At 47.7% G+C, this 12,027-nt stretch overlaps 1 protein-coding gene and 1 long non-coding RNA gene across 6 annotated transcripts in view; one reads left to right on the top strand and one right to left on the bottom strand.

Annotated features, from left to right (window-relative positions):
* AHRR (aryl hydrocarbon receptor repressor) overlaps positions 1 to 12,027 on the bottom strand; it is a 113,416-nt gene that overhangs the window by 89,076 nt on the left and 12,313 nt on the right. For all 5 annotated transcript variants that reach the window (XM_063664614.1, XM_054489197.2, XM_063664615.1 and 2 more), the window contains one exon: positions 820 to 891. In XM_063664614.1, the coding sequence (XP_063520684.1) occupies positions 820 to 881 (62 nt within the window). In that variant the 5' untranslated portion in view covers positions 882 to 891. The remainder of the gene's footprint in view (positions 1 to 819; positions 892 to 12,027) is intronic.
* Positions 1,264 to 3,091, top strand: LOC134739571 (uncharacterized). Its single transcript, XR_010126347.1, has 2 exons — positions 1,264 to 1,791; positions 2,685 to 3,091. It is a non-coding gene; the product is annotated as an uncharacterized LOC134739571 (long non-coding RNA).

Below are 12,027 nucleotides of genomic sequence, written 5' to 3'. Positions count from 1 at the left end.
CGCAGTCTCAGCCTCGCACCCCTGCACACCTGCAGTCTCACACACACCCCACACACACCCCCCCACACACACCCGCACACACAGTCTCACACAGCCTCGCACACCCGCACAGTCACACACCCCCCCACACACACAGCTCCTTACAGCCCCCCGCACACACCCGCACACACAGTCTCACACAGCCTCGCACACCTGCACAGTCACACACACCCCCCCCACACACAGCTCCTTACAGCCCCCCGCACACACCCGCACACAGTCTCACACAGCCTCGCACACCTGCACAGTCACACACACCCCCCACACACACCCCCCACACAGTCTCACACAGCCTCGCACCCCTGCACACCCGCACAGTCACACACACCCCCCCCACAGCTCCCTACAGCCCCCCGCACACACCCGCACAGTCTCACACAGCCTCGCACCCCTGCACACCCGCAGTCACACACACCCCCCCCACACACAGCTCCCTACAGCCCCCCACACACACCCGCACACACCCCCCTCCGCAGACACACAGCCGCGCACAGCCTCGCCACGCGCGCACACACCCAGCCGTGCCGCACCCTCCGTCCCAGCGCGTGGCGGTCTCGCCTGCGAGCCTGGGAAGCTGCCACGGCCCCGCCGCCTCCGCCTCCGCCGCCCGGAGCTCCGCCCGCGCCCTCCTCCCCCGCGCCAGAGCCCGGCCCCGGCCCGCCCGGCTCCCGAAGCCGTCCTCGCTCGCCCTGTTCCTCGAACTCCGTTTTCAGCGCGAGCCCCCGTCCTCCCCTTCCGCGGCTGGAACAGCCCACCCGAGCGCAGGGCGGGGTACTTTACTGTTTCTGCAGGGGCCTCCTCCGCTTCCGGCCCGCGTACGTGCACTCCCCCGGCGGGACCATCGTCCTCGGCCTGGAAGACAAGGGGCCCCGGTCACCGCAACGCGCCACGTGCGCCCTGTTCCCGCCGCGCCGCCCACACCCGCGACCCCGCGAGGCCCCCTCCCCTCCCCCTCCCCCTCCCCCTCCTCCTCGTGGACCCCTGGCCCGGGACCCCCGCCCTCCAGCACCCCGCACTGAGAAGCCACCGGGGCCGGGCACGCCTGGGCCCCCCCAGAGAAGCGGCCTGCTCTGGAGCCCGGCGCAGGGCGCACATTCACCCGGCGGGAGACCCGCTCCTGAGGAGGAGGCCATCCAGGAAGCCAGGAACGGGCGGGGCGCAGCCTGCGGCCTCCAAACACTCATCACGCGGGTCCGTGTTCCCGTCACCCCGAGAAGGTATGTGGGGTCCCGTGTCCCCGTCACCCCCGAGAAAGTACGTGGGGTCCCGTGTCCCCGTCACCCCCGAGAAGGTACGTGGGGTCCCGTGTCCCCGTCACCCCGAGAAGGTACGCGGGTCTCGTGTCCCCGTCACCCCGAGAAGGTATGTGGGGTCCCGTGTCCCCGTCACCCCGAGAAGGTATGTGGGGTCTCGTGTCCCCGTCACCCCGAGAAGGTACGCGGGTCTCGTGTCCCCGTCACCCCGAGAAGGTATGTGGGGTCTCGTGTCCCCGTCACCCCGAGAAGGTATGTGGGGTCTCGTGTCCCCGTCACCCCGAGAAGGTACGCGGGTCCCGTGTCCCCGTCACCCCGAGAAGGTACGCGGGTCCCGTGTCCCCGTCACCCCGAGAAGGTACGCGGGTCCCGTGTCCCCGTCACCCCGAGAAGGTACGTGGGGTCCGTGTCCCCGTCACCCCGAGAAGGTACGTGGGGTCCCGTGTCCCCGTCACCCCGAGAAGGTACGCGGGTCCCGTGTCCCCGTCACCCCGAGAAGGTACGTGGGGTCCCGTGTCCCCGTCACCCCCGAGAAGGTACGTGGGGTCCCGTGTCCCCGTCACCCCCGAGAAGGTACGTGGGGTCCCGTGTCCCCGTCACCCCCGAGAAGGTACGTGGGGTCCCGTGTCCCCATCACCCCCGAGAAGGTACGCGGGTCCCGTGTCCCCATCACCCCGAGAAGTTACGTGGGTCCCGTGTCCCCATCACCCCGAGAAGTTACGTGGGTCCCGTGTCCCCATCACCCCCGAGAAGTTATGTGGGGTCCCGTGTCCCCATCACCCCCAAGAAGGTACGCGGGTCCCGTGTTCCCATCACCCCGAGAAGGTACGTGGGGTCCCACGTTCCTGTCACCCCTGAGAGGGTATGTGGGATTCCATGTTCATGTCACCCCGAAAAGGTATGTGGGGTCCCATGTTCCTGTCACACCGAGAAGGTATGTGGGGTCCCGTGTTTCTGTCGCCTCTGAGAGGGTACTCAGGTTCCATGTTCCTGTCACTCCGAGAGGACACACAGGGCCACATGATCCCATCACCCCCAAGAGCGCACGCAGAGCAACAGCATAATCTCTCTGTGGTGTGATCTCCCTGTGCTGTTTGTGGCAGGTCTTGCTCTTCTCATCTCTGCCCTTGATGGCCTTGTGCTTTGGGCCAGCAGCCTTCCTCTTTTCTATGTAAAATTCTACTCCACTCTACAGTCCTGGGATTCCACTTAAGTCACTAGCTCACAGCGCCCTGAGTCCAGCTGACTACACCCACCAGCTGCCACCAACAGTGCTGGACACAGGCATGTGCCTCCCAGCGGGGCCCCTGAGGAGCAGTCCAGTATCTGTGCTCAGGCTGGTCAGCTCACCTGTCACCCACCTCAGAGAGGGCATCACCCTTCTTTTCACAGAATCTTGATTTTCCTTGCAATGGGTGCAGTCGAGCCCTCACAAACGTTCTGCAGACCTGTGTGCAGTAACCATCCCGTGCCAGGCTCTGGGCCAAAAGCCTTGGGGAGGAAGTTAAGGAGCCCTCACCTGACCTGAAGTGAGTGCAGCCTGGAAGAGGAGGCAGACTCGCGCAATATCCACCTTGTGTAGAAAGTGCCATAAAAATGTCAGAAATGTGTCATGGATCCACTTTGACTGTAAAGACTTAGGTAGATAAAGTAAATGGATAGAAAAAGATACACCATGCAAACGTTAATCAAATGAAGCAGCTGTATGAGTCCCAGACAAAGGAGACTTCAGAACAAGGAATATCACCAGAGACAAAAAGGTGTATTCTTTAATAATAAAGAGGTCAATTTTCCAAGAAGATCTGACAATCCTAAAGGTAAATGTACCTAGCAACGGAGCTTCAAAACACATGAAGCAAAAACTAATAAAATCAAAAAGGATAATTCATGGGAGACATTAACATTCCTATCTCAGTAATCAATAGAACAAGTAAATAAAATCAGTAAGGATACAGAATATCCAAACGACAACAGACTTGAATTAATGGAAATTTATAAAACACTCCATCCAACAACCGAAGAGTATCTGGTTTTTACACATGTAACATTCACCAAGATAGACCATATTCTGGGACTTAAAACTATCCTTAACAATTTTTTTAAAAACAGAAATCATACAAAGTATGTTATTTGACATAATGGAATTAAACTATAAAGATATCTAGGAATTTTCCAAATATTTGGAAAGCAACCCACTTTTAAATAAGCAAGGATCAAAGATGCCTCTTTGATTCACAAAGAAATTTAAAAATATTTTGAACTAAACAAAAATGAAAATGCAAACATATCAGACTTTGTGGGATGCAGCTAACCAGTACTTTGATGGAAACTGATAGCATTAAGTGCTTAGATTTGAGAAAATAAAAGGTCTAAAATAAGATCTAAGCTTCTAACAAGTAACTAGAAGAGAAGATAAACCCAAATTGAGCAGAAGGATGGAAATAATAAAAATAAGTCAATGAGACATAAAACACAAAAATAAAGAAAAATTGGCAGGGCATGGTGGCTCACGCCTATAATCCCAGCTACTCTGGAGACTGAGGCAGGAGAATTGCTTGAGCCTGGGAGATGGAGGTTGCAGTGAGCCAACACCACTGCACTCCAGCCTGGGCAACAGAGTGAGACTCTGTCAAAAAAAAAAAGAGAGAAAGAAAAGAAAAGGAAAGGAAAGGAAGGGAGGGGAGGGGAGGGGAAGGGATTAAACCAAAAGTTGCTTCTTTGAAAAAAATCAACAAAACTGATAAACTTCTAGCCATACAGATCAAGAAACAGAGAAGACACAAATTGCCAATATCAGGAATGAAAGAGAGGACATCACTGCAGATCCCACAGACATTAAAAGAAAAATTATAGAGCTGAGGCCAGGCACAGTGGCTTAGGCCTATAATCCCAGCACTTTGGGAGGGCGAGGCAGGTGGATCATGTGAGGTTAGGAGTTCGAGACCAGCCTGACCAATATGGTGAAACCCCATCTGTACTAAAATTACAAAAATTAGCTGGGCATGGTGGCATGCACCTGTAGTCCCAGCTACTTGGGAGGCTGAGGCAGGAGAATCGTTTGAACTTGGGAGGCAGAGTTTGCAGTGAGCCAAGATCATGCCACTGCACTCCAGCCTGGGCGACATAGCGAGACTTGGCCTAAAAAAAAAAGAAAAGAAAAATAAAAATTATAGAGCTGGGTGCAGCGGCTCACGCCTATAATTCCAGCACTTTAGGAGGATCACCTGAGGTCAGGAGTTCGAGACCAGCCTGGCCAACATGGTGAAACCCTGTCTCTACTAAAAATACAAAAAATTAGCCAGGCATGGTGGCGCATGCCTGTAATCCCAGCTACTTGGGAGGCTGAGATAGGAGAATTGCTTGAACCTGGTAGGCAGAGGTTGAAGTGAGCCAAGATCACACCATTGCAATTCAACCTGGGCAACAAAAGCAAAACTCCATCTTAAAAAAAAAAATATATATATATATATAAAATACTGCTGTGAACATAATTGTGTCCATCCAAAATTCCAATGTTGAGCCCTAACTCGCCATGTGACTGTATTGGAGATAGAGCCCCTACTCTCATAGGTGATTAAGGTAATAAGGCTGGAGCCCTAATCCTATAGAACTGGTGCCCTATAAAAAGAGAAGAAACATCAGGGCTCTCTCTCTCCACCATGTGAGGATGCAGCAAGAAGGCAGCCATCTGTAAGGCAGGAAGAGAGGCCTCACCAGAAACCAAGTCAGCCAGCACCTTGATCTTGGACTCCCAGCCTCCAGAACAGTGTGAAATAAATTTCTGTTGTTTAAGCTATCCAGTCTATGGTAGTTTGTTATGGCAGCCCAAGCAGAATAAGACAAATACTATCCCAAAAATTCAACGATTTAGATGAAATAGAGGAATTCCTAGAAAGGCACAATCTATCAAAACTCAAGAAAAAACAGATAATCTGGATAGCTCTATATCTATTCCAACAACATCAAAAAACCCAGGCCTAAATGGTTTCACTGGTATATCTACCAATGTAAAGAAATAATACCAATTCTCTACAATCCTTGGCAAAAAAACAAAGAAAAAATTTAAAATTGTCAACTTATTTATGAATTCAGCATTACTCTGATGCCAAACCAAAGGCATTGCATGAGAAGAAAACTAAAGACCAGCATCCCACATAAACACAGACACAAAAATCCTCACTTAAATATAGATATTGGCAAATAGAATCCACCAATATATAAAAAGGATGATACATCACAACTAAGTGGGATTTATCCAAGGAATTCAGGGCAGCTTCAACATCCAAACACCAATCACTGTAATTCACTATAATAATAAACTAAAAAGAAAATGCACATGATCATCTCAATCTTTCAGAAAAGCATTTGACAAAATCCAAATCCATTCATAATAATTTTTCCAAAAAAACCTCTCATCAACTAGGAACAGAAGGAAACTTAATTAACGTGATAAAGAACATCTACAAAAGCCTGTAGCTAACATCACAGCTAATATCACAGCTAATGGTGAAAGACTAAATGCTTCCACCCAAGACCATGAACAAGGCAAAGCTGTGGTGTATCCCCATTCCCACTAAAATTATTTGTGTACTAGCCAGGGTAATAAGTCAGGAAAATAAGTAAAAGTCTCAAAACTGGGAAATAAGTAAAAGTCATAAAACTGGGAAATAAAAATAAAATAAAACTCTATCTGTCCACAGACATGATTTTACATGTAGAAAATTCCAAAAAGGCTGAGTGAAGTGGCTTACACCCATAATCCCAGCACTTTGGGAGGCCAAGGCGAGAGAATCACTTGAGCCCAGGAGTTTGAGACCAGCCTGGGCAATGTAGCAAGACCCTATCTCTACAAAACATACTTTTTAAAAAAATAGCCAGTGTGGTGGCACACAGCTGTAGTCCTAGCTACTCAGGAGTCTGAGGCTGGAGGATCACTTGAGCCCAGGACATCGAGGCTGCGGTGACAGTGAGCTGTGATTGTACCACTGCACTCCAGCCTGAGTGACAGAATAGGACCCTGTCTCTTAAAAAGAGAGAGAGAGAATTCCAAAAATTTTACTAAAACCAATTACCTATAACTACTGAGACCAGCAAGGTCACACAGTAAAAGGATAATAACATACAAAAATCAATTGTATTTCTAGATACTAGCAATAAACAACTAGAATTCAGATTTTTAAAAACTAATATCATTTACAATAGCACCCCCATAAAAATAAAATAGATATTTCAAGAGACCTAATATATGTGTAACTGGACCCCTAATGAATAGGAGGGGAAAGGAGGTAAGAGAAAATGTAAGAAACAGCAGAATTTTTTTCCAAATGTAATGAGAATTGTAAACCTACAGACCCAAGAAGCTCAGTGAGCTCCAAGCACAAGAAACAGGAAAATTACACCAAGGCATATCATAATCAAATTGCTCATAACCAGTAATAAGTAGAATAATATTTATTTTTGTATTTTTTGTAGAGATGGGGTTTCATCATGTTGCCCAGTCTGGCCTCGAACTCCTGGGTTCAAGCAATTCGCCCACCTTGGCCCCCCAGAGTGCTGGGATTACAGGCATGAGCCACGCACCTGGCCTAGAATAATATTAAAAGCCAGAGAAAATAGGCATTGGGTACAAAGGATCAAAAATAAGATAACAGCAGATTCCTCATCAGAAACAAGAAGGTAGTGGAGCAACATCTTTCAAGCTGAAAGAAAAAACCCTGAAACCTAGAATTCTACATCTTATGAAAACATCATTCACAAGTGAAGGTGAAATAAAGAGCTTTCAGATGCCCAAAAACTGAAAGAAATCATCACTAGCTGACCCACACTATAAGAAATATTACAGGCCAAAGGAAAATGATACCAGATTGTAGTATGGGTCTACAACGTGGCACAAAAAGTGCAGGAACTGACTACTGGAGGGTTAAATATGCATAATTTGTTCTTATTGCTTAGATATCTTTAAAAGATAAGTGACTATTTAAGCAATAATAACAGTGTGTTGTGGGGTTCACAACAAATGTGGACATCAAGTATATGGCGGCTACACAGACCCGGGAGGGGAGACATGCGTTTACAAAGTGGGGTGACAGTACTCAGAAGCTGTGCCAGCTGCCCGTTTGTTGCCTGTAGGCTCCAGACTCCCCGTCCTGCCTGCTCTGCATTAATAAGCCGCAGTCTTTCAGCATTTCTTCCTATAGAGGGCATGATGTTGCACTGGCCTGAATATGGCCCTGGAGGAGCCCAGCAGGAAGAAGGAGCCTCTCCTAGTTCCAGTGCTTCCCATTTTTTTGTGTTCCTGCTCACCACTGCCATAGACAGGGCAACTCAGCAAACTTCTCTGCCCTCCAGGGGACAGAACCTACACCTCCTCCAATGAGGCCCGAGCCCCAGCTTTGGGAAGGGAGCCCCCTTCCAAGCGCACTCCTTAGGGGCCTCCCGCAGCCCCAGAGCACCATCCAGAGTTCTCCTCTCCCCTCCATAGCTGCACCGCTGTTGCTATCTATACTTCCTAACATTAAAGTTTCTCAATTCAAATAAAAAAATTAAATTAAAAATATAAAACGCCAACACAGTGAGACCTCATCTCTACAGAAAATAATTTTCAAAAATTAGGCAAGCATGGTGGCGCATGTCTGTAGTCTCAGCTACTCAGGAGACTAAGGCAGGAGTATCGCTTGAGCCTGGGAGGTCGAGGCTGCAGTGAGCCAAGATCACACCACTGCACTCCAGCCTGGGTGACAGAACAAGACCCTGTATGTATGTGTGTGTATATATATACACATAAAGAAAAACAGAGAGAGAGCTGATTTTTTAAAATCCACATTTTAGATATACACATTAAAACACCTATGAAATAAATGGCATGTTAGGGATTTGCTTCTCTATAAAGTGGCGAGGACAGTGGAGTCTAAATGGTCTGGGGTTGGCAGGCTGGACTTTAAATGAAACTGGATCAGCCACTATTGATAGTTGATTACCTATGCTAGCTGATGAAAAAATTGAGCTCTTTATATAATTTTCTCTGCTTTTGTAAAATATTTGAAAAGTGCCATAATAAAATGTTTGGCTTTGAAAAAAAAAATTAAAAAGAAAGAAACCATGGCATAAGAATAGAGATACTAACTGATTATGACCAATGACCAATTGATTTTCCACAAGGGCACCAAGGCTGTTCAACAGGGAAAGAACAATCTCTTAAACAAATGGTGTTGAGATAACTGGCCAGCCTGAGCAACGTAGCAAGCAAGGCCTTGTCTCTAAGGGGGGAAAAAAAAAAAAAAGCCACACACCAAAGAATGAAGTTGGATCCCTACCTCACATAATATGAAAAAATTAACCTAAAATTGACTAAAGACTTTAATGTAAGAGCTAAAAATATAACATTCCTAAGAAAACATAAGAATTCATCTTTAATGGCCTTGATTGGATAATGACCTTAAATGTGGCAATGAATTCTTAGATTTGTCACAAAAAGCATGGGTAATAAGAGAAAAAAATGGATAAATTGGACTTCATCAAAACTAAAAATTTTTGTGTTACAAGACACTACCAAGAAAGTGAAGAGGCAACCCACAGAATGGCAATAAACATTTACAAATCATGTATCTGATAAGGGTCTAGCATCCAGAATAGACAAAGAACTCTTACAATTCAACAACAAAAAGACAACCCAATTTTAAAATGGGCAAAGGCTTTTTTTAAAAGATGGTTGACTAGAAGCATTTCAAGCACACCTCATCCACTTAGAAGAACCAAAATAATGTGTAGATGATCACACTTTGAATCTGTTTTCCAAGAGACAACATGGGAGTTCAGCAGGAAAGTGACAGGAAACAGCAAAACTTAGGAAGAAAGAAAACAGGCAGGCTGTGCGGCCAAGAGCAGCTGGGAACTGGGAGTGACTCCCCAGTATGAGAGGGTGAGGGCGGGTCTTCCCGCAGTCCACTTTCCCGCTGGAGAATCATGCAGTCCCTGACACAGGAGAGCAACTCCTTCTCCCAGTCTCTGCATCGGATTTAGGGAGACTGAGAAGGAAGTGTTTCAGGAGGGAACATGCCCTGGGTCTCATACCCTTTCTGAAATTTAAGCAGCTAGAGCAAGACACCGTTCTCCATCCTAGTTCTTAGCAGACGGTGCATGTTCCTGGTACAAGCAGTGCCAGTCCGAGGCATTAGGGAAACTTGGACTTGGACTGCTGCTTGCGGAACTGAGGTGTGAGAGTGGACCAGGACTAAGAGGCAAGTGTAGCATGGGCTGCAGCTCCCAGCGCTGGAAGCAGGCACCACCCCCAGGACTTGAGCAAGATGAGAGTTGCCGTGGGGGCTTGGTCTTGAGCTGTGCAGGGCCTACAGCCTGGAGCTGAGTTGTGGGCCAGGCACAAACTGCCAAGGCTGATGGAACAGCTTTTGTCTCCAACAGCCAGGACGGGGCAGCAAGCCACATGGGGATTGGGGCATGAAAGGGATGCAGGTCTTCCATCCATGGCCAAGGCTGTGACTGCTGGGACTGGCCCCACCCTCCCTGTGGCAGCTGCCCCTCATCCAGGCATTCTGCCACGGCCCTGAAAATCACCCAGTGGTACCTGTCACAGTTGGTGCATGCACTCGGGGGGCTAGAGCAAGCTTGCCTGGCCCAGCTCTGCCCGGCATCCCCCTTCCCCAGCCCGCCCACAAGACAGAATGTGGGATCCAGGGACCTGGAGGACCCACAACCCAGTCCACCACCTGGGACACTGAGCCCTTCTCCCAGGGGACACCCTGCCGCTACCACCTCAGCTGGCACCTACCTGCAAGTGCCAGCTGCTGGCCTGGAGGCTGGCCAGCACAGCCCATTGCAACCACTGCCAACACAGGCACACAGAGCTTGGGACCCAAAAGTGCATCTCACCACCACTGCCACCACCATTGCCCACACCACTCTGGCTGCCCAAAAACTAGGAAGCCTGCTCACTCGCATGGTACACTGTTACTACAACCAGCTTCTGAGAAAGCTACCCAGAGGCCCAAGAATCAGCCTGCCTGCTACTGCCAACACAGGTGCCAGTGTGTGCCACCCTGGGGCACAAAGATAGACATGGTTAGCCCACAGCTGCTACCACTGAAGCCTGAAGATGGGCCCACCCAGCACCCCAGTACCCAGCACAACTTCACCACAGCCGCCACCAATAACTGCACCCTAACACACCAAGGAAGCCACAGATACCACTAACACTGCTAATAGACAAATAAAACATACAGCGGCTTCACTGCTGCATGCCTCAGAAGTAAATCCAAAGGGCCCTACCCAACCAACATCCCAGTCACATCTCCAGTAAAAGGTGCCCCCCAACAACAAAAGTAAACCCCAAAATAAGAAAAAGCAACTATTACACCAGATGGGCAGAAAGCAACGTAAAGACACAAGAAACATGAAAAAGCAGGGTAATATGACAATCCCAGAGAAAGACAATTCTCCAGCAGTAGATAAATCTCAACCAAAAGAAATCCTCAAAATCCCAGATAAAGAATTCAAAATATTGATTTTAAAGAAGTTCAATGAGATGTGTGAGAAGTCTGAAAATCAATACAAAGAACTCAGAAGATTAATTCAGAATATGAATGAGATATTTACCAAGGAGATAGATATATATTTTTTAAAAAAACAGAAATACAAAATACATTTGAAAGCTCCAACAATAGACTAGACCAAGCAGAAGAAAGAATTTCAGAACTTAAAAGACAGGCTTTTTGAAACTATCCAATCAAACAAAAACAAAGCAAAAAGAATGAGAAAGAATGAGCAAAGCCTGTGAGATACCTGGGACTACATACAGTGACTGAATTTACAAGTTATTGGTCTTCCTGAGGGTGAAGAGATATTGAGAGGCTTAGAAAACCTATTTAATGAAGTAATATATGAAAACCTGCCAAGTCTAGCAAGAGATCTAAGCATCCAGACAGAGGAGGCTCAGCAATCCCCAGGAAAACATCGTGCAAAAAAGACACTACCACAGTGCACCATGAATCAGTCCAAAGTCAAAGTGAAAGAGCAAATTCTAAAATCAAGAGAAAAGCGTCTAGTCACCTATAAAGGAAACCTCATCAGACTAAGAGTGGAGTTCTCAGCAAAAACCTTGCAGGCCAGAAGAGAATAAGGTGACATATTCAAACTGCTGCAAGAAAAAAACTTTTGGCCAACAATTTGATATCCAGCAAGATTAACCTTCATAAATGAAGGAGAAATAAAGTCTTTCCCAGAAAAGCCGATGCTGAGGGAATTCATCACCACTAGTCCTACAAGAACTGCTCAAGGAAGCCCTAACTTGGAAGTGAAAAGACGACATTCACCATTATGGAAACACACAAAAGTATATATAAAACTCACTCATAAAGCAATCACAGATGAAGAGAAAGGAATCAAATGGCCAGAGGAAAAGAAATAAGCAAAGAACTTATAAAACAACTAGGAAACAAATAACAATACAACAGGAATCAAACCTTACATACCAATATTGACCTTGAATGTAAACAGGTTAACAGGCCGGTTTTTTGTTTTGTTTTTTGAGATGGAGTCTCACTCTGTCACCCAGGCTGGAGTGCAGTGGTGCAATCTCGGTTCACTGCAACCTCCACCTCCCAGGTTCAAGTGACTGTCCTGCCCCAGCCTCCTGAGTAGCTAGAACTATAGGCCTGCACCACCACTCCTGGCTAATTTTTGTATTTTTAGTAGAGATGGGGTTTCACCATGTCGGCCAGGC

The sequence above is a fragment of the Pongo pygmaeus genome, chromosome 4 (genome assembly GCF_028885625.2).
Source record: "Pongo pygmaeus isolate AG05252 chromosome 4, NHGRI_mPonPyg2-v2.0_pri, whole genome shotgun sequence".
Lineage (NCBI taxonomy): Eukaryota > Metazoa > Chordata > Mammalia > Primates > Hominidae > Pongo > Pongo pygmaeus.
This window is presented reverse-complemented; position numbering and strand designations above follow the sequence as displayed.